This window comes from Pongo abelii, chromosome 19, assembly GCF_028885655.2.
Source record: "Pongo abelii isolate AG06213 chromosome 19, NHGRI_mPonAbe1-v2.0_pri, whole genome shotgun sequence".
Lineage (NCBI taxonomy): Eukaryota > Metazoa > Chordata > Mammalia > Primates > Hominidae > Pongo > Pongo abelii.
In genome coordinates, this window is record NC_072004.2 from 97572807 (window position 1) to 97594811 (window position 22005).

General features: G+C 53.5%; 1 protein-coding gene and 1 non-coding gene across 9 annotated transcripts in view; one reads left to right on the forward strand and one right to left on the reverse strand.

Annotated features, from left to right (window-relative positions):
* The window catches only part of CCDC57 (coiled-coil domain containing 57), a 115186-nt gene that overhangs the window by 42218 nt on the left and 50963 nt on the right, over window positions 1–22005 (reverse strand). For 6 of the 8 annotated variants that reach the window (XR_008515719.2, XM_063718347.1, XM_054537423.2 and 3 more), the window contains 3 exons: window positions 20916–21046; window positions 16056–16256; window positions 9968–10181 (listed from right to left, as the gene is read on the reverse strand). Coding sequence is in view for 6 of the 8 variants with exons in the window: in XM_063718347.1 (XP_063574417.1) it covers window positions 9968–10181; window positions 16056–16256; window positions 20916–21046 (546 nt within the window). In the remaining 2 variants the exon portion in view is untranslated. Of the gene's footprint in view, window positions 1–7751; window positions 7979–9967; window positions 10193–14996; window positions 16257–20915; window positions 21047–22005 lie in introns of those variants that run through there. The other 2 variants (XM_054537425.2, XR_008515720.2) reach the window with 2 other exon arrangements.
* LOC112129817 (small nucleolar RNA U13) lies at window positions 404–507 on the forward strand. The gene has a single exon (XR_002912169.1). It is a non-coding gene; the product is annotated as a small nucleolar RNA U13 (small nucleolar RNA).

Consider the following 22005-nt stretch of genomic DNA (forward strand, 5'->3'; position numbering starts at 1 on the left):
TCACTGCAACCTCTGCCGCCCTGGTTCAAGCGATTCCCCTGCCTCAGCCTCCTGAGTAGCTGGGACTGCAGGCACCTGCCACCATGGCTGGCTAATTTTTGTATTTTTAGTAGAGACGAGGTTTTGCCATGTTGGCCAGGCTGGTCTCGATCTCCTGACCTCGTGGTCCACCCACCTAGGCCTCCCAAAGTGTTGGGATTACAGGCGTGAGCCACCGCGCCTGCCCTAAAATTATTTTTTAAAGAGGCTTTTAAAAGTCAATCTGAAATTCTTTATGGAAACTTCTAAGAAAGCAAACTTAAGAATGCAGAGATGGTGAATTAGCACTCTCGCTGCACCTATGGAAATAACCAAGCCATCTACAAACCACCTCCATTTTGTGAGATCAGGAACAAGCTTTCTGATCCTTTTGTGGTTTATCCGCCTGATGATTGGGTTTTCATGCAGACGTGTGAGCTGTGCCTCCCTCAAGCCTTGTTACGACATCCACACATTACCTGTCTGATGCCCAGGGAAAAAACACCTTTCTTTGAGATTACTTTCCATCAAAAGCAGAGAAACTGTAGGAAAAAAAACGAGCTTCCGTAGAAAGTGCTTTGTCTACTGCACTTCCGCTGGGTTATCTGCGTCCAGCCCCTCATTGTCTCGGAGCTGCTTTGCGATTTTACCACTGATAGGCAAGCGGATTCTGCCCTGCTCGCCTCTCCCCTCTACCGGAACCAGTTCTGCCTCCACCTGAAACTCAATTCCTTTACTCCACAGATTTGTGCGTTTCTGACCTTTCCTTGGAACTGGTTACAGCATCTGTCCAGTTTCCTCACTGTTTAATGAATAGAATACAATCCTAAACAAATGCTCATTTTTCATATTTGGGAGCCACATTTTACTTCTTTCTGAAAATTATCTTTTAACACATAGTTAAATAAATATTGCTGGATACAGTTAAACATCAGAAAGGACACTGCGTTATGAACCGGGATGAGCTATAGCTGTCCTGAACGTTTCTGCTCTAAGTAACACAGCACTGAAGTTGTGTTTTTTTTTTTTTGTTTGTTTGTTTGTTTTTTCTTGAGACGGAGTCTTGCTCTGTCGCCCAGGCTGGAGTACAGTGGCGTGATCTCAGCTCACTGCAACCTCTGCCTCCCAGGATCAAGCGATTCTTCTGCCTCAGCCTCCCGAGTAGCTGGGACTATAGGTGCGCAACACCATGCCCGGCTAATTTTTGTATTTTTAGTAGAGATGGGGTTTCACTGTGTTGGCCAGGTTGGTCTTGAACTCCTGACCTCGTGATCTGCCTGCCTCAGCCTCCCAAAGTGCTGGGATTATAGGCGTGAGCCACCATGCCCGGCTTAGCACTAAAGCTTATAAAACATGATGGTGAGAAGAAGAAGAAATGGACAAAATCACAGGAGCAATGAAGGATTTTAACACTTTGTGGCTCTTGGCAGTTCAAATTGAGGAGCATAAATAAATTTATAAAGAATAAGTATATTTAATATGGTTGTTAAATAGAATAAAATAAAAAGTAGTATCCTGCACATTTGGTTTAATAAATAACCAAAGGAATTCTGAAACTCCCCCTTAACAAGTAGCTGGTGAAATAGAAAAACAGCCCACACTGGCTGGGTACAGTGGCTCACGCCTGTAATCCCAGCACTTTGGGAGGCCGAGGTGGGCGGATCACCTGAGGTCAGGAGTTCGAGATCAGCCTGACCAACATGGAGAAACCCCGTCTCTACTAAAAATACAAAACTAGCCGGGTGTGGTGGCACATGCCTGTAGTCCCAGCTACTCAAGGCTGAGGCAGGAGAATCGCTTGATCCCGTGAGGCGGAGGTTGTAGATCGTGCCATTGCACTCCAGCCTGGGCAACAAGAGTGAAACTCTGTCAAAAAAAAAAAAAAAAAAAAAAAAAGCCCACAATGGCAGGCTATCTAGACAATAATTACCCTGATAATACTATCCCTCAAAATCTCTGGGGCTTGGCCAAAGTGATACTCATGAAAATTCTCACCTTAAGAAATGCAATTACTAAGTAAGAAAGAATAAAAATAAATGTGAAACATTCAATCTAAGAAATCAGGAAAAGAACAATAAAATAAACACAAGAACAAGACTGAGAAAAGATGGAATGGGAATTACTTCTGGTCAAGATACCAAAACCATCCAGTGGTTCCAGACAGCGACCTTTGAAGAAACCCCTGGAAAGGGGGAGGGGTGCTCTTACACACACACGCACACACACCCCACACAAGCACACACCCCACATGCACACACACCCCACACAAGCACACACCCCACATGCACACACACCCCACTCGCGCACACACCCCACTCGCGCACACACCCCACTCGCGCACACACCCCACTCGTGCACACACCCCACACGCGCACACACCCCACACGCACACACACATGTCAGGGAGCACGTCTGACATGCCCTGTAAGATCTCCAGAAGAGATTAGACAGAAATGGAAAAAAGCAGTGTTTGAAAAACAATGGCTGAGAATTTTAAAGAATAGAAAAACAACCAGCCAACCCACCAAAAACTTGGTCCTAAAATGTAAAAAACATACTGATTCCTGAGCAGGATTCAGGGAAACAAATCCACACTTAGACACAACAATGGTAAAACGGGAGCACCTAACAGATTGGGAGAAAAGTCTAAAAACAGCTTCCCCAGCCTGGGCGCAGTGGCCCACGTCTGTAATCCCAGCACTTCGGGAGGCCAAGGCGGGTGGATCACTTGAGCTCAGGAGTTCGAGACCAGCCTGGCCAACATGGTGAAACCTGTCTCTACTAAAAATACCAAAAAAAAAAAAAAAATAGCTAGGCTGAACCAGGGAGGTGGAGGTTGCATTGGGCCATGATCATGTCACTGCACTCCAGCCTGGGCAACAGACAGCAAGATTCCATCTCAAAAACAAAAGAAAACAAAAAAAACAGCTTCCCCAAAGGAACTGAGATCAGACTGATGGCTGACCTCTCTGAAGACATAAGAATATTATCTTGAAAAGAAGTTAAGCCGGGCGTGGTGGCATGCATCTGTAGTCCCTGCTACTTGGGAGGCTAAGGCAGGAAGATTGCTTCAGCCCAAGAAATAGAGACTACAGTGAGCTATGATGGCACCACCATGCCAGCCTGGGTGTCAGAGCGAGACCCCATCTCTTTAAAAAAAAAAAAAGTAGAAAAATGTCAACATATAGAAAATTCTATTTCCAGCTAAACCATCATTCTAGAAAGTCATCTACAGATACATAGCGTGTACTCCCCACAGACTCTTGCTGAAGGAACTGACAAAGCAAAGGGCAGAGATCCCTGAATAAAAGTCCATTTCCCTTTTCTCTTTCCTAGAAAAGATGGGGCTGCCTTGTACCTGAGTCTGAGTATAAAGCCTTGTGTCCAATCAACTGCTCTCCAGGCTCCTGGAAGACCCCACTGTGGTAACAGGGAACCGAGGTCAAGGAGCAGGCCTGGGAAGAGCTTCAATCAACTGTTTCATAAAATGTGAGCAAAAGGACTTCCAAATCAATATATTGTTATAAGATTTTAAATACGTATGTGTCATTTAACTAATAAATCAAATGTAAATAGATACTTTACTATTTATGCACATATGCCTAATAAATAGTATTGAGTCAGCTGCCAACTATTGGGAAACAACAAAGCAAGATCCCTAATTTGTTTTTTTCACTAGATCATTTCCCGACGCATCAAAGACTCAGCAGGAAAATGACATGACGATAAAATACAAGTGGCCCCACAGTAAGCCCCCTACATACACACAAAATTAAAGAAGCACAAATTTAAAACAGGAAATCCTTTTACCTATTTAGATTGGCCCTCCAAATCAATTTTATTTCTTTTCTTTTTTCTTCTTCTTTTTTTTTTTTTTTTTTTGAGACAGAGTCTCGCTCTGTTGCCCAGGCTGGAGTGCAGTGGTGCGATCTCGGCTCACTGCAAGCTCCACCTCCCGGGTTCGAGATTCTCCTGCCTCAGTCACCCGAGTAGCTGGGATTACAGGCACGTGCCCCAACACTTGGCTAATTTTTTTTTTTTTTGTATTTTTAGTAGAGACGGGGTTTCATCATGTTGGCCAGGCTGGTCTCAAACTCTTGACCTCAGGTGATCAGGCGGTGGCTCACACCTGTAATCCCAGCACTTTGGGAGGCTGAGGTGGGCAGATCACTTGAGGTCAGGAGTATGAGACCAGCCTGGCCAACATGGTGAAACCCCGTTTCTACTAAAAATACAAAAATTAGCTGGGTGTGGTGGCAGGCACCTGTAATCCCAGCTACTTGGGAGGCTGAGGTGGGCAGATCACCTGAGGTCATGAGTATGAGACCAGCCTGGCCAACATGGTGAAACCCCGTTTCTACTAAAAATACAAAAATTAGCTGGGCATGGTGGCAGGCACCTGTAATCGCAGCTACTTGGGAGGCTGAGGCAGGATAATTGCTGGAACCCGGGAGGTGGGGGTTGCAGTGAGCCAAGATCGCACCACTGCACTCCAGCCTGGGCAACAGAGCGAGATTCTGCCTCAAAAAAAAAAGTTAGATATCATAAAGAAGTTTGCTAGAAACAACATTTTAAGGAATCCCAGCTTTCTACAGGGTCAAGGAAATGCCATGTGCAGCTGATTTCTGGAAGGCGCAGAGGGAGGGTGAGCTCCGGGCACTGCCCACTCTGTGGGCAGAGGGGCCTGCAGGGAGGGTTCCACAGCACCTGCCTCCTGCTTCCCCCTGCAGGCCCCTGAGTGGGGCTGTTCTCGCTCCCTGTCCTGGTCTCGGCCTGAACCCTGTAGCAGGCAGGTGAAGCTCCTTATCTCAGAGGGGGCCCACCATGTCACCTGCTGGAGTTGGCTCCACAGTCTGAATGGGTGTTGGCAGGAACCAGTGTCACCAGAGCACAAGAGACACCCCGGCACCTCCCCCCACAGCCATCTATATGGGCACCGGCAGCACGAGACAGGCTCTATGCCTGAAAGCAGCCGAGAGCCAGTGAAGTGGCGGTCAGCTTGCTCCCTGCGGGATGCGGCCCCTTCCCAGAGGCGGACAGGTGAGGACATGCACTGAGGCAGCTGCAGGTGACCCCTGGGCCACTGGTGCTGGGGCAGAGTAACTGTTGTGAAGTGGACTAGAGAAGCATCTAGAAACAGCCGCAGGCAGAGCAGGTCCTGCTCAACCCCCTGGCTGGACGGCTGTCCCATGTTGAATAATGATGATATGTTTGTCACAGCTGGCCATTCTGTACTACTTAATGATTGCAGCCACATCATTTATGAACCGGATAAGTGATCTTAGGAAAAAAATGCAGATAGACCAGTCAGTCTTGCCTAAACATTTGCAATCAGGACTCATCTTTTTTATTTTTTTAAATGTTTTTAGAGACTGGATCTCCTGTGCTGCCCAGGCTGGAGAGCAGTGGTTATTCACAGGCAGGATCATACCCACTGCAGCCCCGACCTCCTGCGCTCAAGCAATCCTCCCACCTCAGTCTCCCAAGTAGCTGGAACTTCAGACGCACGACACCATGCCCAGCTAAGAACTCAATGTTTAGGTGGGGAGGACGGCCTTCCCAAAAAGAAACAAATGGAGTATATTTGGTATAATCAAAGCCAAGCCAAAAGTCCTCATTCTTCTCTTCTCACTCTACTTCCTTCTCTAAATTGCCAATACATTGACAAACTTCCATTGAGTCCTCCCTATGGATGTGTGCATGCATGCACACACATGGTCTAATATACAAATGTGTGTGCGCACAGTCTCACATACAAACGTGTGTGCACACACAGTCTCACATACAAATGCACACGCACAGTCTTGCACACAAACGCTTGTGCAGTCTCGCACACAAACGAGTGTGCACACACACAGTCTCACATACAAATGCACATGCACACACACAGTCTCACCTCGGGAAGTCCTGGGATTACAGGTGTGAGCCACCACACCCAGCCGAGGAGACATCTCTTTAGCCAGATTTGGGCCTGGTGACATAGGAACTGAAGAAGGCAGTAAGTATCTGGCACTCAGCAGGGGCTCCTCTACTGGATGGGTGGATGGATATATGGATGGTAGGTGGATGAGTGACTGGATGATTGGATGGATGGGTGGATGGGTGAGTGAAAGGATGGATAGGTGGGTGGGATAAGTGGTTGGATAAATGGATGGATAGGTGGGTGCATGGGTAGGTGGATGGACGGATGGATGAATGGATGGGTGGATGCATGGATAGATGAATGGATGGATGAATGTGTGGGTGGGTGGGTGGATGGGTGGATGGATAGATGGATGGGTGGGTTGGTGGATGAGTGAGAGTGGATAATTGGATACATGGGTGGATAGACGAATAGATGGATGGGTGGATGGGTGGGTGAATGGATGGATAGATAAGTGGGATAAGTGGTTGGATGGATAGATGGATACGTGGATGGATGGATAGACAGGTGAGTGTGTGGGTAGATGGATGGATGGATGGGTGGGTGGACGGATGGATGGATACATTAATAGATGGATGGGTGGGTGGGTGTATGAATGGATGGATGGAGGGGTGGGTGGATGGATAGATAGATGGGTGGGCGGGTGAATGGATGAATGGGTGGGTGGATGGGTAGATGGATGGATGGTTGGGTGGGTGGGTGTATGGATGGGTGGATGGATACACAGATGGGTGGGTGGGTGAATGGATGAATGGGTGGGTGGATAGATGGATAGAAAGATAGGTGGGTGGATGGATGGTAGATGGACGGATGGGTGGGTGGGTGGATGGATGGGTGGGTGGGTAGATGGGTGGATGGATGGATGGGTGGGTGGGATAAGTGGTTGGATGGTTAGATGGATGGATGGATGGATGGATGAATAGATAGGTGGGTGGATGAATGGGTGGGTGGATGGTAGATGGATGGATGGATGGATGGGTGGGTGGGTAGATGGGTAGATGGATGGATGGATGGGTGGGTGGATGGATGGTAGATGGATGGATGGATGGATGGATGGATGGGTGGATGGATGGATGGATGGGTGGATGGATGGATGGTTGGGTGGGTGGGTGTATGGATGGGTGGATGGATACACGGATGGGTGGGTGGGTGAATGGATGAATGGGTGGGTGGATAGATGGATGGAAAGATAGGTGGGTGGATGGATGGTAGATGGACGGATGGGTGGGTGGGTGGATGGATGGGTGGGTGGGTAGATGGGTGGATGGATGGATGGGTGGGTGGGATAAGTGGTTGGATGGTTAGATGGATGGATGGATGGATGGATGAATAGATAGGTGGGTGGATGAATGGGTGGGTGGATGGTAGATGGATGGATGGATGGATGGGTGGGTGGGTAGATGGGTAGATGGATGGATGGATGGGTGGGTGGATGGATGGTAGATGGATGGATGGATGGATGGATGGATGGGTGGATGGATGGATGGATGGGTGGATGGATGGATGGGTGGGTGGGTAGATGGATGGATGGGTAGATGGATGGGTGGGTGGGATAAGTGGTTGCATGGATGGATGGATGGATGGATGAATAGATAGGTGGGTGGATGGATGGGTGGGTGGATGGCAGATGGATGGATGAGTGGGTGGATGAATGGATGGGTGGGTAGGTAAATGGGTAGATGGATGGATGGATGGATGGATGGGTGGGTGGGTGAATGGATGGGTAGATGGATGGGTGGTTTGATGGATGGATGGATAGGTAGGTGGGTGGATGCATGGAGGAATAGATGGATGACTCACTGAAACAGTCATAAAGCCAGTGTCCCTTGCCTTTCTTAGGAAGTCAGTGCCGGTGTCTGTGTCCAAGATGCCCAGCCTCCACCTCAGTCAGGAGACACTGCTGCCTTTATCTGGAGAAGTCTGCGGCCATCTTTGCTGCTCACCACAGAGCTGCACAGAAATGCCTGCTGCTTTGCTAACCTGCGGCGTTGTTCTCACAAATGCTGCCAGCGAAGTGGGTCCCCAGAGCACCTGCAGCTGAGATGAGGTCCTGCTCTGTGCAGTGGCCTCCGACCAGACCCCGCTCACAAGAGGGGCTTCTGTGCTCCCTCGGGCCTTCCTGAGAAGGCTGCGGCCAGAGCCCTCCCGCTGACCCCAGGTGCACACCCAGAACCAGGCGCACACCCAGAACCTGACCTGCACCCAGAACCAGGCGCACACCCAGAACTTGGCGCACACCCAGAACCTGGCGCACACCCAGAACCAGGAGCACACCCAGAACCTGACCCAGAACCAGGAGCACACCCAGAACCTGGCCCGCACCCAGAACCAGGCGCACACCCAGAACCTGGCCCGCACCCAGAACCTGACCCGCACCCAGAACCAGGTGCACACCCAGAACCTGGCGCACACCCAGAACCACACGCACACCCAGAACCTGGCGCACACCCAGAACCAGGAGCACACCCAGAACCTGACCCGCACCCAGAACCAGGCGCACACCCAGAACCTGGCCCGCACCCAGAACCTGACCCGCACCCAGAACCAGGTGCACACCCAGAACCTGGCGCACACCCAGAACCACGGGCACACCCAGAACCACGGGCACACCCAGAACCTGGCGCACACCCAGAACCACGCACACACCCAGAACCAGGCCTGCACCCAGAACCTGGCTCACACCCAGAACCAGGCGCACACCCAGAATCTGACCCGCACCCAGAACCAGGCGCACACCCAGAACCTGACCCGCACCCAGAACCAGGCGCACACCCAGAACCAGGCGCACACCCAGAATCTGTCGCACACCCAGAACCAGGCGCACACCCAGAATCTGACCCGCACCCAGAACCAGGCGCACACCCAGAACCTGACCCACACCCAGAACCTGGTGCACACCCAGAACCTGAACCACACCCAGAACCAGGCGCACACCCAGAACCTGGCACACACCCAGAACCAGGTGCACACCCAGAACCTGACCCGCACCCAGAACCTGGCGCACACCCAGAACCTGACCCGCACCCAGAACCTGACTCGCACCCAGAACCAGGCGCACACCCAGAACGAGGTGCACACCCAGAACCTGGTGCACACCTAGAACCTGGCGCACACCAAGAACCAGGTGCACACCCAGAACCCGATGCACACCCAGAAACAGGTGCACACCCAGAACCCGACCCACACCCAGAACCAGGCGCACACCCAGAACCCTGCGCACACCTAGAACCTGGTGTACACCCAGAACTAGGTGCACACCCAGAACCTGAACCGCACCTAGAACCAGGTGCACACCCAGAATCTGACCCGCACCCAGAACCAGGTGCACACCCAGAACCTGACCCGCACCCAGAACCTGGCACGCACCCAGAACCTGGCACACACCCAGAACCTGACCCGCACCCAGAACCTGACCCACACCCAGAACCTGGTGCACACCCAGAACCTGACCTGCACCCAGAACCAGGCGCATACCCAGAACCAGGCACACACCCAGAACCTGGTGCACACCCAGAACCAGGTGCACACCCAGAACCTGACCCATACCCAGAACCAGGCGCACACCCAGAACCTGGCGCACACCCAGAACCAGGCGCACACCCAGAACCTGGTGCACACCCAGAACCTGACGCACACCCAGAACCTGACGCACACCCAGAACCTGACCCGTACCCACAACCAGGCGCACACCCAGAACCAGGTGCACACCCAGAACCTGACCTGCACCCAGAACCTGGTGCACACCCAGAACCTGACCCACACCCAGAACCAGGCGCACACCCAGAACCTGGCACACACCCAGAACCTGGTGCACACCCAGAATCTGACCCACACCCAGAACCTGGTGAACACCCAGAACCAGGCGCACACCCAGAACCTGACCCGCACCCACAACCTGGTGCACACCCAGAACCAGGCGCAGACCCAGAATCTGACCCGCACCCACAACCAGGCGCACACCCAGAACCAGGCACACACCCAGAACCTGACCCGCAAACAGGCCATGGCCTCCACTTCCGGACTCACTTTCGGGTCGGCCTAGCTCTGCACGGAGCCTGTTCCCCATCTCGATGAGCTGCTCTTTCTCCAGGCGGAGGCTGATGATTTTTCTGGCTGCCTCCTTTAGCTTCCTCTGGAGTCGGTGCATAGATAAGGTCTGGGGGGCATGTGCCACCGACCGGAGGTGTAGGAAAAGCTCCCCCTGGTCCTCGGCCTCCACAGGCCCTCTCTTGGCGAGGCCCTGTAACAAAACTCACAGACACACACCCCTGTGAGGCTGCCCTCATGGGAGGATGCCAGGGGTGCCCGCCCAAGGAGCCTCTTCACGTGCTCTCCCAGGGTGGGCACTGCTGGCCGCCACTGGGTGACGTCCTTCCAAAAGAAAGACAAAAAGGGTCGCTGCTCCCAATGCTTCAGTGGGTTCCTTCTCTTCCACAAATAGAATAAAGGCCCCCAGATCTCCCAGGCCAGGGCGGCCCCCAGATCTCCCAGGCCAGGGTGGCCCCCAGGCCCTCACAGCCCTCTGCCTCCTCCCTGCCATCCCTGCCTTCTGGTCATCTATGCCTTTGTGTCTTTCAAGTGAACACAAGGAGAATCTGAGGACACCCAACCAGCACAGCAGCTCCCCAGGGAGAGCAGAGAGAAGGCCGCAGCCTCCAGCAGTGCCCAGGACCCAGGAGGGCAGCCCAGGGAGAGCAGAGAGAAGGCCGCAGCCTCCAGCAGTGCCCAGGACCCAGGAGGGTGGCCCAGGGAGAGGAGAGAAGGCTGTGGCCTCTAGCAGTGCCCAGGACCCAGGAGGACAGCTCCTGCCAGCATGGCTTGGCCCTCCTCCACTCCTTGGGGTCCCTCCTTTCTCTACCTTTCTGGCTGGACACCCCACAACCACCCTGCAGGCCGGCTGTGGCTTCCCTCCTGAAGAAGGTGCAAGGGGGAGCACAAAGGCAGTGGAGAGGGAGGAGGCCGACACAGGGGCAGGAGCTGGCTGGGCTCCCCCTCAGCACCCCAAGCCTGGGTCAACCCTAGACCTGAGCCCCTGGGAAGCACTGTGTTGTCCTCACTCAGCCCAGCCTGGACTTGCAGCCCACATCATGCCAGTGCTACAGAGTGCAATCCCAACACAAAGGGATGCCTGGACCAAAAATGGGGGCACAGGAAAAACCAGTGGTGTCCAGGCCCTGGCGAGATGGGAGCCGACGACCTACTTCTCCCATGCCGCTCCTGGCCCCTGTAAGGAGCCAGGCTGCACCTGGCCCTGGCCACATGAGCTCCGAGTCCCTGGAACAGGCCAGCACACCCTGTCCCCGCCAGCTTCCTGGTGTGCCTTTCCAGGGCTGGCAGGTGCTGCTGCCTTCCAGGTGCTGCTGTTCTTCGGATGGCCTGGGGCGCGGCCACTGTATGCAGTGCCTCCGGGCATGTGCCGCAGGTTCATGTGGGATGCTTGGGGGCCGCGGGGGATGACACAGCGAAGGGGAGAGATGTCTGCTTTCCTCTTGGACAGAGAAAGTTCTATGGTGCCGCAGGCCCCAGCTGAGGCCAGGTGCAGGGCAGCCCCCACGAAGGCTCGCCACAGGCCTGAGCCCGAGTCCAGACTCGCTTCCTCCAGTGAGCGGGCCTCGTGCCTGCTCTGTGAGCACCCTTGGCAAGTGTGGCGCAGAGGCTCACTCACAGCCCTGGGAGAATAGACAGGAATGGGCTCTTGGGCGTGGGAAAGGCCAAGGCAGATCTGGAGGAAGGGAGGCCTGTGCTGGTAAAACAGACTGCAGATGGCCTGGGGCTGGGGGAGAGCGGCCAAGCAGGTGAGACTCCCAAGTCTGGTTCTAAAACCCTGGGTCCTCTGCAGGACACACTGGGTTATTTTGTTATTTTAACTGAGGAAAGAACAATCCCGAAAACAGATTTTGCAAACTTCGAAACACTTAAGAGATTTAAGAGAAAATTCCCTCTTCAAAAGCAGTCCCCTCTCCCCGCAAAGTTGCCCCGGGCCCTGCGGCTGGTGCCAGGCTTGAGGGGCACTGAGAGGCCTTCTTGCTGTTTACCCCACAGGCACAGGAAGGAGGGCATGGATCGCAGGGCCCATGTCCTAGTCACGTGATTCTGCACACCGTGACCTGGGGGGCAGGGACTGAACGATTCTACTTCTCTTGGATTCAGTTTCTGGTAAAACGTTATTTGGTAAAAGTTTATTTTGATGATTCTCTAAAATCTTTCCACAAAATAAGATTTCTACAGCCTGAGACATATTCAAGACTGTCTTCACCACTGTGTGCTCCAAGGGCTGCCCACCCCCAGCAGGGCAGCAGCAGCTGTCCACCCATCTGCCCCCATGCCTGGGACTGCCCCGGCACCCCCCTGGTGAGGGGGAGATGTCTCCAAGTATCTGGACAATTCGAAGGAAATTCGAAGGAAACTTTGGTCTGCTGAAATGTCTTCACATCCTGAGGACATGTGTGAGTGAGTGACACAGAGAAGTCCTTCTCAGAGGCTGGGGCCTGGGCCTGGTACAGTGGGTTCCATCAGGCTGGGCCGGCACTCACTGCCCCACACAGCCACTCCAACGCCTCTTGGCAGAGCCAGCGCCAATGCCATGGCCAACACTGCCCCCCAGTGGAACCAGGGGCGTAACACATCCCCCAACTCAGCCCTGGTGGCCAGTGACTGGGGGAAGTTTTGTGTTTTAAGGACTAGAGGCAGCTGATGTGGGTGGTGCCGTCAGAGAAGTCCAAAGCCAGGCTGTGCGGCTCAGCCCAGTGGGACCTGCCTGGGAGCATCCCTCTGCCATGGGAGAGGTGGAACACGTGCTTCCGCACACACCTGGTCCCAGCTTTGCAGCCCTGGCTCCTTGGCTAGGGCCGGGGAAGGGGACCAGCTTTCATCAGGGGTGCTGTGGGACAGTCCCTGGACCCCTGTGCACTTCCTCACCCACCCTGCACAGGCTTCCTGCACTACAGGAGGTAGGCTGGAGACGCAGTGCCGTGTCACACCTCAGTACTTGGATGAGTGTACACAATACGTGACCTGGTCCGTGGCCCATGTGCAAATGTCACCAACCGTCCAGATAACACCCTGACGCTGTCTCTCCTGTGCAGAGTCCAGGGTCCCACGTGGCGTTTCTACAGATAATGCCCTGACACCGTCTCTTCTGTGCAGGGTCCAGGGTCCCATGTGGTGTTTCTACGGATGATGCCCTGACGCTGTCTCTCCTGTGCAGAGTCCAGGGTCCTATGTGGCGTTTCTACACTGTCTCTCCTGTGCAGGGTCCAGGGTCCCACCTGGCATTTCTACATGGGGTCTCCCAGGTCTCCTAACTGGAGTGGCTCCCCAGCTTCCATGTTTGGGCACCCGCCGAGCATCTAGACCCGCTAATCTGCAGACGTCCCTCTGTTTGGGCCTGCCTGAGGTTTCCTCATGCATAAGCTCAGGTTCTGCATTTTTGGCAGGGACCCCGAGAGTGAGTCTGTGCCGTCTCAGTGCAACCCGCCCAGAGGCATGTGCCATGGGCGCATCCCAGCACTGGCGATGGGAGACCTGATCACTCGGGTCAGCTGGGGTCCAACAGGCTGCTCCACTGGAAAGCCAGCATTTCCCTTGGAAATCAAAAGTCACGTGTGGGGAGATGCTGCTTCCCGTCCGTCTGATGGGAATCCCTCTGGTTCAGCACCCATCCGTGACTGCCTAGTGCACCGTTCCTGTCGCGTTCCTTGGCTGGCACTCTTGTGTGGAAGAGTGCCCCGTTCCCGACTGATCTGTCCATTGCTATCAGCCTGGACCCATGATTTCCTGGTTGAGTCAATGGATTGTGGTCTTCAACATCACTGCCTATTGGCCTAGTTCTGGTCAGTGGGGACCCCTTTCAGCTGGTTCCTGTGCCCTCCAAACCTGCCTCCATGCTGGAGCCCTGGCTCCTGTGAGCAGAGCAGGAATGGACCTGGAACTGTGGAACTGACATCTGCTGGCTGAGTCCGGGCTGTGGGCCCTCTCAGGACAGAGCTGGGATCAGATGCACACGCAGCTCTACCCACTTCTCTCTATACCCAACATAACGGACACATTGATCCTCTACCTGAGGGCCCAGCCCCAACATGGCCCCTTCTCCATCTGGGCTCCTTTCCCAGCAGCAAGCAGCAAGGACCTGGGCCTCCCCTTGTCTCTAGGAGCTCAGCCATGCTGCTTGGCAGAGGACAGAGCCGAGGTGGGCCTCGCCTGGGTGGAGAGCCTGGCCACAGGATGCTCAGACCCAGGAGGAGCCTGGAGCCCGACTGTCGCCTCCATGCACGTACACACAGAGCCTGGAGTGTCTGCCCTGCCTGCACCTTATCTCCAATAACTGGGATTGGGCCGCAGGTGGCTTCAGCTCCTACTCCGTCTGCTGTGGGATTTAATTCCTCAATTTAAAATTCTGCTTATTTGGGCCAGGCACGGTGGCCCACGCCTGTAATCCCACCACTTTGGGAGGCTGAGGCAGGCAGATCACTTGAAACCAGGAGTTTGAGACCAGCCTGGCCAACATGGTGAAACCCTGTCTCTACTGAAAATACAAAAATTGGCCGGGCGTGGTGCACCTGTAATCCCAGCTACTCGGGGGGCTGAGGTGGGAGAATTGCTTGAACCCGGGATGAGGAGGTTGCAGTGAGCCAAGACAGCGCCAATGCACTCCAGACTGGGCGACAGTGTGAGACTCTGTCTCAAAAAAAAAAAAAGAAAGAAAAAATTCTGCTTATTTATATAAATTCTTGCCCCTTCATTCTAAACAAGTGGGAAGACAGTGAACTACGCAAGGGCCAACAGTGAGAGCTCCTGGGGCCCCTCGCTGCCCAAGGAGGCGCCCACCCGTGTCCGGGAACACACGGTGCTTGGGTGGGTGGGAGACGTGTGGAGGTACAGACATGCTTACCCCCGGCTGTGCTGCCAGCTGGCCCAAGGGCCACAGCGCCCACCGGGCAGGAGCCACCCTGGAGTGGCTGGACTGGGAGCCCAGGAGGGCTAGGGTGCTGGGGACCCCTGAGGACAGCACCTCCTTACCAACAGGTACAGGGGCAGGTGCAGCTCAATATCTTACCGACCAGCTCAGCTCTTCCTGTGCGCACTGGCTGAGCACCTGCTGGGGCCTCAGGCTCCCTCGGCCTTCCCATACCTGCCCTGTTGTCCCCCTGAGGCATCCTTATGGTCTTGCCCATCCCAAGCCAAGGCAGCTCTGGCCTGCTCCTCACTGTCCTGGAGCCTGAGACAGCCACGGCCGCATCTTCCCCAGTCCACTCCATTCCAGCCCGAGTCCCTAGGGATCTGCTCCCCAAGCACGGTGCCCTGGGGATCCACGCTGTCTTCCACTTTGTGCCTTCCAGACATCATCTACTGTCCCCAAAACCTTCTGTGGATTCATAGGTCACTATTGGTAACTATAGGTCACCACAGGTCATAGGTCACTACAGTTACCCCAGTTACCAACAGTCTAGTGTACGAAGTCAGGGAGGCCAGGCAGCCTGTCCTTCACAGCCTTTCCCTCTGGCCTTAGGTAGGAAGAAGGGGGCCCTGCTGGTCAACTCTGCCTAGCTGCAGAATCAGGACCTGGGGTCGTCTCCATAGCTCAGAGCTGCGGCTCAAACCCAGCCATGGAGTTGGGGCCACTCCCTCGGGGCCAAGGGCCTGACCAAAACCAGGATAGGAGAGCCGTGGCCTGGAGCAGCTGTGTGGCTCTGAATGCAGCAGGGAGGGCCCAAAGCTAGGCACGGGGCAGGCAGGGCTGTGCACGCAGATGCCCCCTCAGCAGGCCGTCAAGGCCCTGCATTAAAGCAAACATGAGCCACCTTCAGTGTGTGTGTTTCCAACACAAGATGCTGTCAGCTGAAGGGAGGACTGGGATGGGCCCATCCCGCCCTCCGCCAACAGGGCGTCAAGGTGAAGGACCAGGAGAAGAGGAGGCGTGTGGAGGAAGAAGGCGGAGGAATGGGGAGAAGGGGTGGAGCAGGGCCCACTTCCAGGCACGGCCTTCACTGCAGCCCTCGTCCCACCTGAGCTCCCAGGGCGTACACACAGCAACACTTGCAGAGCACAGGCAAGGATGGTTTCTGTGGCAGGAACCTCGACAGGCGGGTGGCAGGAGGAGCTAGCAGGCACCCACCTCTCTCCCAAGGGCCACGGCGTCCGAGGCTGGGGGCTGCTTCCTGCCTGAAGGCTCCGCTCCCCCGTGCTGGGCTATCCTGAGATGCTTCCCCAGCTCAGCCACCTGCTTCTGCAGCTCCAAAACCTCCAGGTGTACCTGGTCCACCTCACGGGGAAGCTCACGCTGGAGAGCAGCCGGCTCCAGGGGTTCCCGCGGCACCTAGGAGCCATTTCAAAGGCAGTGTGAGGAATGAGGCAGTGGCTGGGCTGGAGCAGGCCCCTGGGCACTGACAGGAAGTGCTGCGAGTGCCGGGAAAGAACGGGGAGCCCGGGGTCAGGGCCTCCTCCCCAGCTGGACGCAACTGCCCTCCGCCCTCTGCCCCCAACCACGGCCGCTGCTCCTCCTGCCCCACCCAGCTGGCCCTGGCAGCTCCCTTGTGCCCTGCTCTGGACTCCTAGGCTGGTGGGGAGAATCCGTGCATGGACTGAGGCGGAGCGCCTCGAAACTCCTTCCTGAGCCTCCTCCCAGGGAGAAACAAAGGCCTCCAGAATTGCAAGTAACCAGTAGGAGGTGTTGATTTTTCTCTTCTGCTAATCAAAGGGGGCAGAGATGGGGAGGCCAGAGGGAAACAGGCCAGGAAGTCAGAGGGCTGAGGCTATTGAAAGGCAGGTGGATAGGCTGGGTGCAGTGGCTCACACCTGTAATCCCAGCACCTTGGGAGGCCGAGGCGGGTGGATCACGAGGTCAGGAGATCGAGACCATCCTGGCCAACATGGTGAAACCCCGTCTCTACTAAAAAATACAAAAAATTAGCCGGGCGTGGCGGTGGGTGCCTGTAGTCCCAGCTACTTGCGAGGCTGAGGCAGAAGAATGGCGTGAACCCGGGAGGTGGAGCTTGCAGTGAGCCAAGATCACGCCACTGCCCTCCAGCCTGGGCAACAGAGCGAGACTCTGTCTCAAAAAAAAAAAAAAAAAAAAAAGCTTGTATTAATTTTTATTTACTTATTTTATTCAGACAGCATCTTACTGTGTTGCCCAGGCCGGTCTCAAACTCCTGGCTCAAGCAATCCTTCTGCCTCAGCCTCCCAAAGTGTTGGGATTACAGGCGTGAGCCACCGCATCCAGCCTATTTTTATTTTTAGAGACAGGGTCTTGCTCTGTCGCCCAAGCTGGGGCAGAGTGGCACGATCTTGGCTCACTGCAGCCTCAACCATCTGGGCTCAAGCAACCCTCCCACTGGGCTCAAGTAATCCTCAGCCTCCCGAGTAGCTGGGACTACAGATGCACCACCATGCTCGGCTAATTATTTCAGTTTTTATTACAGATGGGGTCTTGCTGTGTTGCCCAGGCTGGTTTCAAACTGCTGAGCTCAAATAATCCTCCCACCTCACCATTCCAAAGTGTGGGGATTACAGGCATGCGCCACCGTGCCCAGCCTTGTTTAGTTTTTGTAGGGACAAGGTCTCCCTATGTTGCTCAGGCTGGTCTCAAACTCCTGGGCTCAAGTGATCTTCCTGCCTCAGCCTCCCAAAGTGTTGAGATTACAGGTGTGAGCCACCGTGCCTGGCCTAAAAGCTGTATTTAAATGTTTATTTCTTGTCTGTAGCATTTGTGTGGGAAATGGGGGAAACAGCAACTGCAAAGCATGGGGGATCTGGAGCCCCTTCATGGGTACATGGATCTTCAACCCCCTCGACTGGAGCCCCTCACGTGTACGTGGATCTTCAACCACCTCGACAGAAATGGAAAAGTGGCCAAGTTCCTCTCCACTGCAACAACAAAGATGCACTTCCAATGAAGGTGAGGCATTAGGTATCAGCAGAAAATGAGAGGTATGAGGGTAACGCACATGTTAATTAGCCTCATTTAGCCATTCCACAGTGTGGACATGTTTCAAAACATCATGTCACATACCATAGAGATATACAATTTATATTTGTCATTTTCTTTTTTTTTTTGAGGCGGAGTCTTGCTCTGTCGCCCAGGCTGGAGTGCAGTGGCGCGATCTCAGCTCACTGCAACCTCCGCCTCCCAGGTTCAAGCAATTGCCCTGCCTCAGCCTCCGGAGTAGCTGGGATTACAGGTGCGCACCACCACGCCCGGCTCATTTTTTGTATTTTAGTAGACACGGGGTTCACCATGTTGGCCAACATGGTCTCAATCTCCTGACCTGGTGATCTGCCCATCTCGGCCTCCCAAGGTGCTGGGATTACAGGCGTGAGCCACCTCGCCTGGCCATATTTGCCATTTTCAATCAATCCATCAAACAGGAAGATTAAAAAAAAAAAAAAAGCATCCAATTTCTGGAGCACTGCGCACTCCCTCAGCAGATGGGAAATCTGGAATACTTTGTTTCTAGAGAGATGTTCTGCGTTAGAGAACAAGCAGAGGCTGCAGGGAAGGTGTGGTTTATGTATTTACAATGCGAGAGGACATGTGGAAGTTCCCTTGTTATGTCGCCTCACAAGGAATAAAGGCAACAGGATGAGGACAGCAGGACTCAGAAGCACAAGCAACAGGAGACATGATCAATGGGACTGGATCAAAACTGGAAACATTCGGTGTCCTTCAAAGGACACCATCAGGAAAGTGAAAAGACAGGCCAGGTACAGTGGCTCATACCTGTAATGCCAGCACTTTGGGAGGCAGACAGGCCAGGTGCAGTGGCTCATACCTGTAATCCCAGCACTTTGGGAGGCGGAGGTGGGAAGATCACCTGAGGTGAGGAGTTCGAGACCAGCCTGGCCAACGTGGTAAAACCCCATCTCTACCAAAAATACAAAAATTAGCAGGCGTGGTGGCTCATGCCTGTAATCCCAGCTACTTGGGAGGCTGAGGCAGGAGAATTGCTTGAACCCGGGAGGTGGAGGTTGCAATCAGCCGAGATCACACCATCGCACTCCAGCCTGGGCGACAGAGCAAGACTCTGTCTCAAAAAAAAAAAAAAAAAAGAAAGAAAGTGAAAAGACAAACTACAGAATGGGAGAAAAATGTAGCAAATCAAAAATCTAATAAGGGACTTGTATCTGGAATATAAAAAGAATTCTTACAACTCAAATAAAAAGACAACCCAATTAAAACTGGGCGAGGGATCTACATGGACATTTCTCCAAAGAAGACAAATGGCTCAAATGGCTGACCAAGACGCACGTGAGACGACGCTCGACACCAGGAGTCATCAGGAAAATGCAAATCAAAACCACAGCGAGGCCCCACTTCACTCCCACCAGGATGACTAGCATCACCGCCAGAAAACAGCTAGTGTTGGTGCGGATGGGGGAACCGGAACCCTCACACAGTGCTGGTGGAAGTAAAATCGTGCGGCTGCTGGGGAAAACAGTGCCGTGGCTCCTCAAGGGTTAAAGACAGAGTTTACCATCTGGGGAAAACAGTGCCGTGGCTCCTCAGAGGGTTAAACACAGGGTGACCGTCTGACAGAGCAATTCCACTCCCAGGTGTATACCCAGGAGAACGGAACTTTGCATAAGTCCACACAGGAACTTGCACAGGAATGTTCACAGCAGCATTATGCACAATCCAAACAGTGGAAACAACCCAAATGTTGAGTGCATGAACGATAAACAAAATGTGATTCCTCCATACAATGGAATATGTCAGCCATGGGAAGGAACGACGTTCTGACATATGCAGAGCTGAACCCTGAAAACATTCTACTCAAAGAAGCCAGGCACAAAAGGACAACTACCGTAGGATTGTGTTAATATGAGATCCCTACAGTAAACAAATTGATTGTGATGGGGGTGGAATGGTTACTAGAAGCTGGGAAGCAGGGAACGGGTGATACTGCTGTGTGGTTATCGTACCGAGCTTCTATCTGGGGTGGGGAGAAAAGCTCTGGTAATAGTGAGAACGTTTATACAATATTGTGAATGTACTTAATGCCACTGAAAGGTACACTTTAAAATGGCCAAAATGGTAAACTTTGTTATATATTAATGAATTTTACCACAATTAAAAAAAAATTTTTTTTGAGATGGAGTTTCACTCCTGTTGCCCAAGCTAGAGTACAATGGCACAATCGCAGCTCACTGCAACGTCCGCCTCCTGGGTTCAAGTGATTCTCCCACCTCAGCCTCCCAAGTAGCTGGGACTATGGGCACCTGCCACCACGCCCAGCTAATTTTTTCTATTTTATAGAGACGGGGGTTTCACCATGTTGGCCAGGCTGGTCTCGAACTCCCGACCTCAGGTGATCCACCCACCTTGGCCTCCCAAAGTGCTGGGATTACAGGTGTGAGCCCCCATGCCTGGCCACACAAGTTTTTAAAGTAAAAACCAAAACGATGTTAGGAATCTGTAGCAGTCAAACCGAGGTAGTGACCCCAGCCCCATGGGAAACAGGGTGGGCTCGCTGCTGGATGCAGATACTGGTCCCAGCAGGAGTATGACCTGACCCCCAAAAGGCAAGGGCCCAGGAGGTTGAAAAGAACAGCGCTTGCCAAGGCTCTAGTGTCTCAGATGAAGTGTGGCTCATCACTGACATGGAGCACACACGCCCTACTGACCAGGACCCCTCTGAGTGGGCAGGTGGCATCAGGCAGCCTGCACACATGCCCCATTGACCAGGACCCCTCTGAGCGGGCACAGCCAGGGCCTGGTGTTCTGGCCGCCAGTGCTGCCTCCACTGCCTAGACCACGCTTCCCAGATTCTCATGGCATGCCTTACACGAGCACACCTGAGATGAACCAGTTCCTAGGACCTCCCCACAGCCCCTTCCTCAGAAAAAAACAGGCAGAGAGAGGTCAGTGTATGCCCGAGGTCACCTAGGGTCACACCAGGCAGCTGCTCAGAGCCCACGCGCCCTCCCCCAGCAGCGGCTCTCTAGGAGGATGACCCCACAAACTTGACTGCCTCACCTTCTGTCTCAGTCGTCTCACCAGCAGGTTTAGGAGCTGCACTCTGTCCCCGAGCTTCCTGAGTGCCAGTCCGGAGGATACTGGGCCAGCTTGGACAGATCCTCCGGCTTGACCAGCTTGGGCAGACCCTCCTGCAGAGAAGAGTGGCTTCTGTCAGCTCAGATCTGAGCACGAAGGAAGACCTTTCTGAGGAGACACACATCTCTATCAGCTCTCCCTTTCCCGTGAGGCCATGGCACCAGCAGCTGACCCCAACGCGAAGCTGTTCTTCATTGGAGTCAGCAGATCTGGGTCCACGTGAAGATTAGAGATGCTGTACAGAAAGCATAATCCTCATGTAAAGAAAGCAAGAATCCTTGTAGGAAAAAGTCTGACCTTACCACGTAATGTCTGATAGAGACCAATTGCTCCAGTCTGTCCAAGAGCCACTTGCTTGGAAATTAAGAAAAAAGATGCCACATAACACAGGGTCAAAGAAAAAAATCACAATGGACTTTAACAACTATTTTGAATGGAAAGATAACAACAATACTACTTTAGAAACTTCAGGAATGAATCTAAAGCTGTCCTTCCAAGAATAATTACAGCTTTAGATAAATATTTTAGAAAAGAAGAAAGGCCAAAAACCAATGAGCTAAACATTCATCTCAAGAAATTAGAGGGCCAGGCGCAGTGGCCCATGCCTGTCATCTCATCACTTTGGGAGGCTGAGGCAGGAGGATCCCTCGATCCCAGGAATTCAAGGTTACAGTGAGCTATGACTGAGCCACTGCACTCCAGCCTGGACAACAGAGCGAGACCCTGTCACACACACACACACAGAAAAATAAATTTAAAAAGAACGACCAAATTAAAGCCAAATAGGGCCAGGTGCGGTGGCTCACGCCTGTAATCTCAGCACTTTGGGAGGCTGAGGCGGGCAGATCGCCTGAGGTCAGGAGTGGGAGACCAACCTGGCCAATGTGGCAAAACCCTGTCTCTGCTAAAACAAAATACAAAATTAGCCAGGCGTGGTGGTGCACCCCTGTGGTCCCAACTACTCGGGAGGCTGAGGCACGAGAATCGATTGAACTCGGGAGGTGAAGGTGGC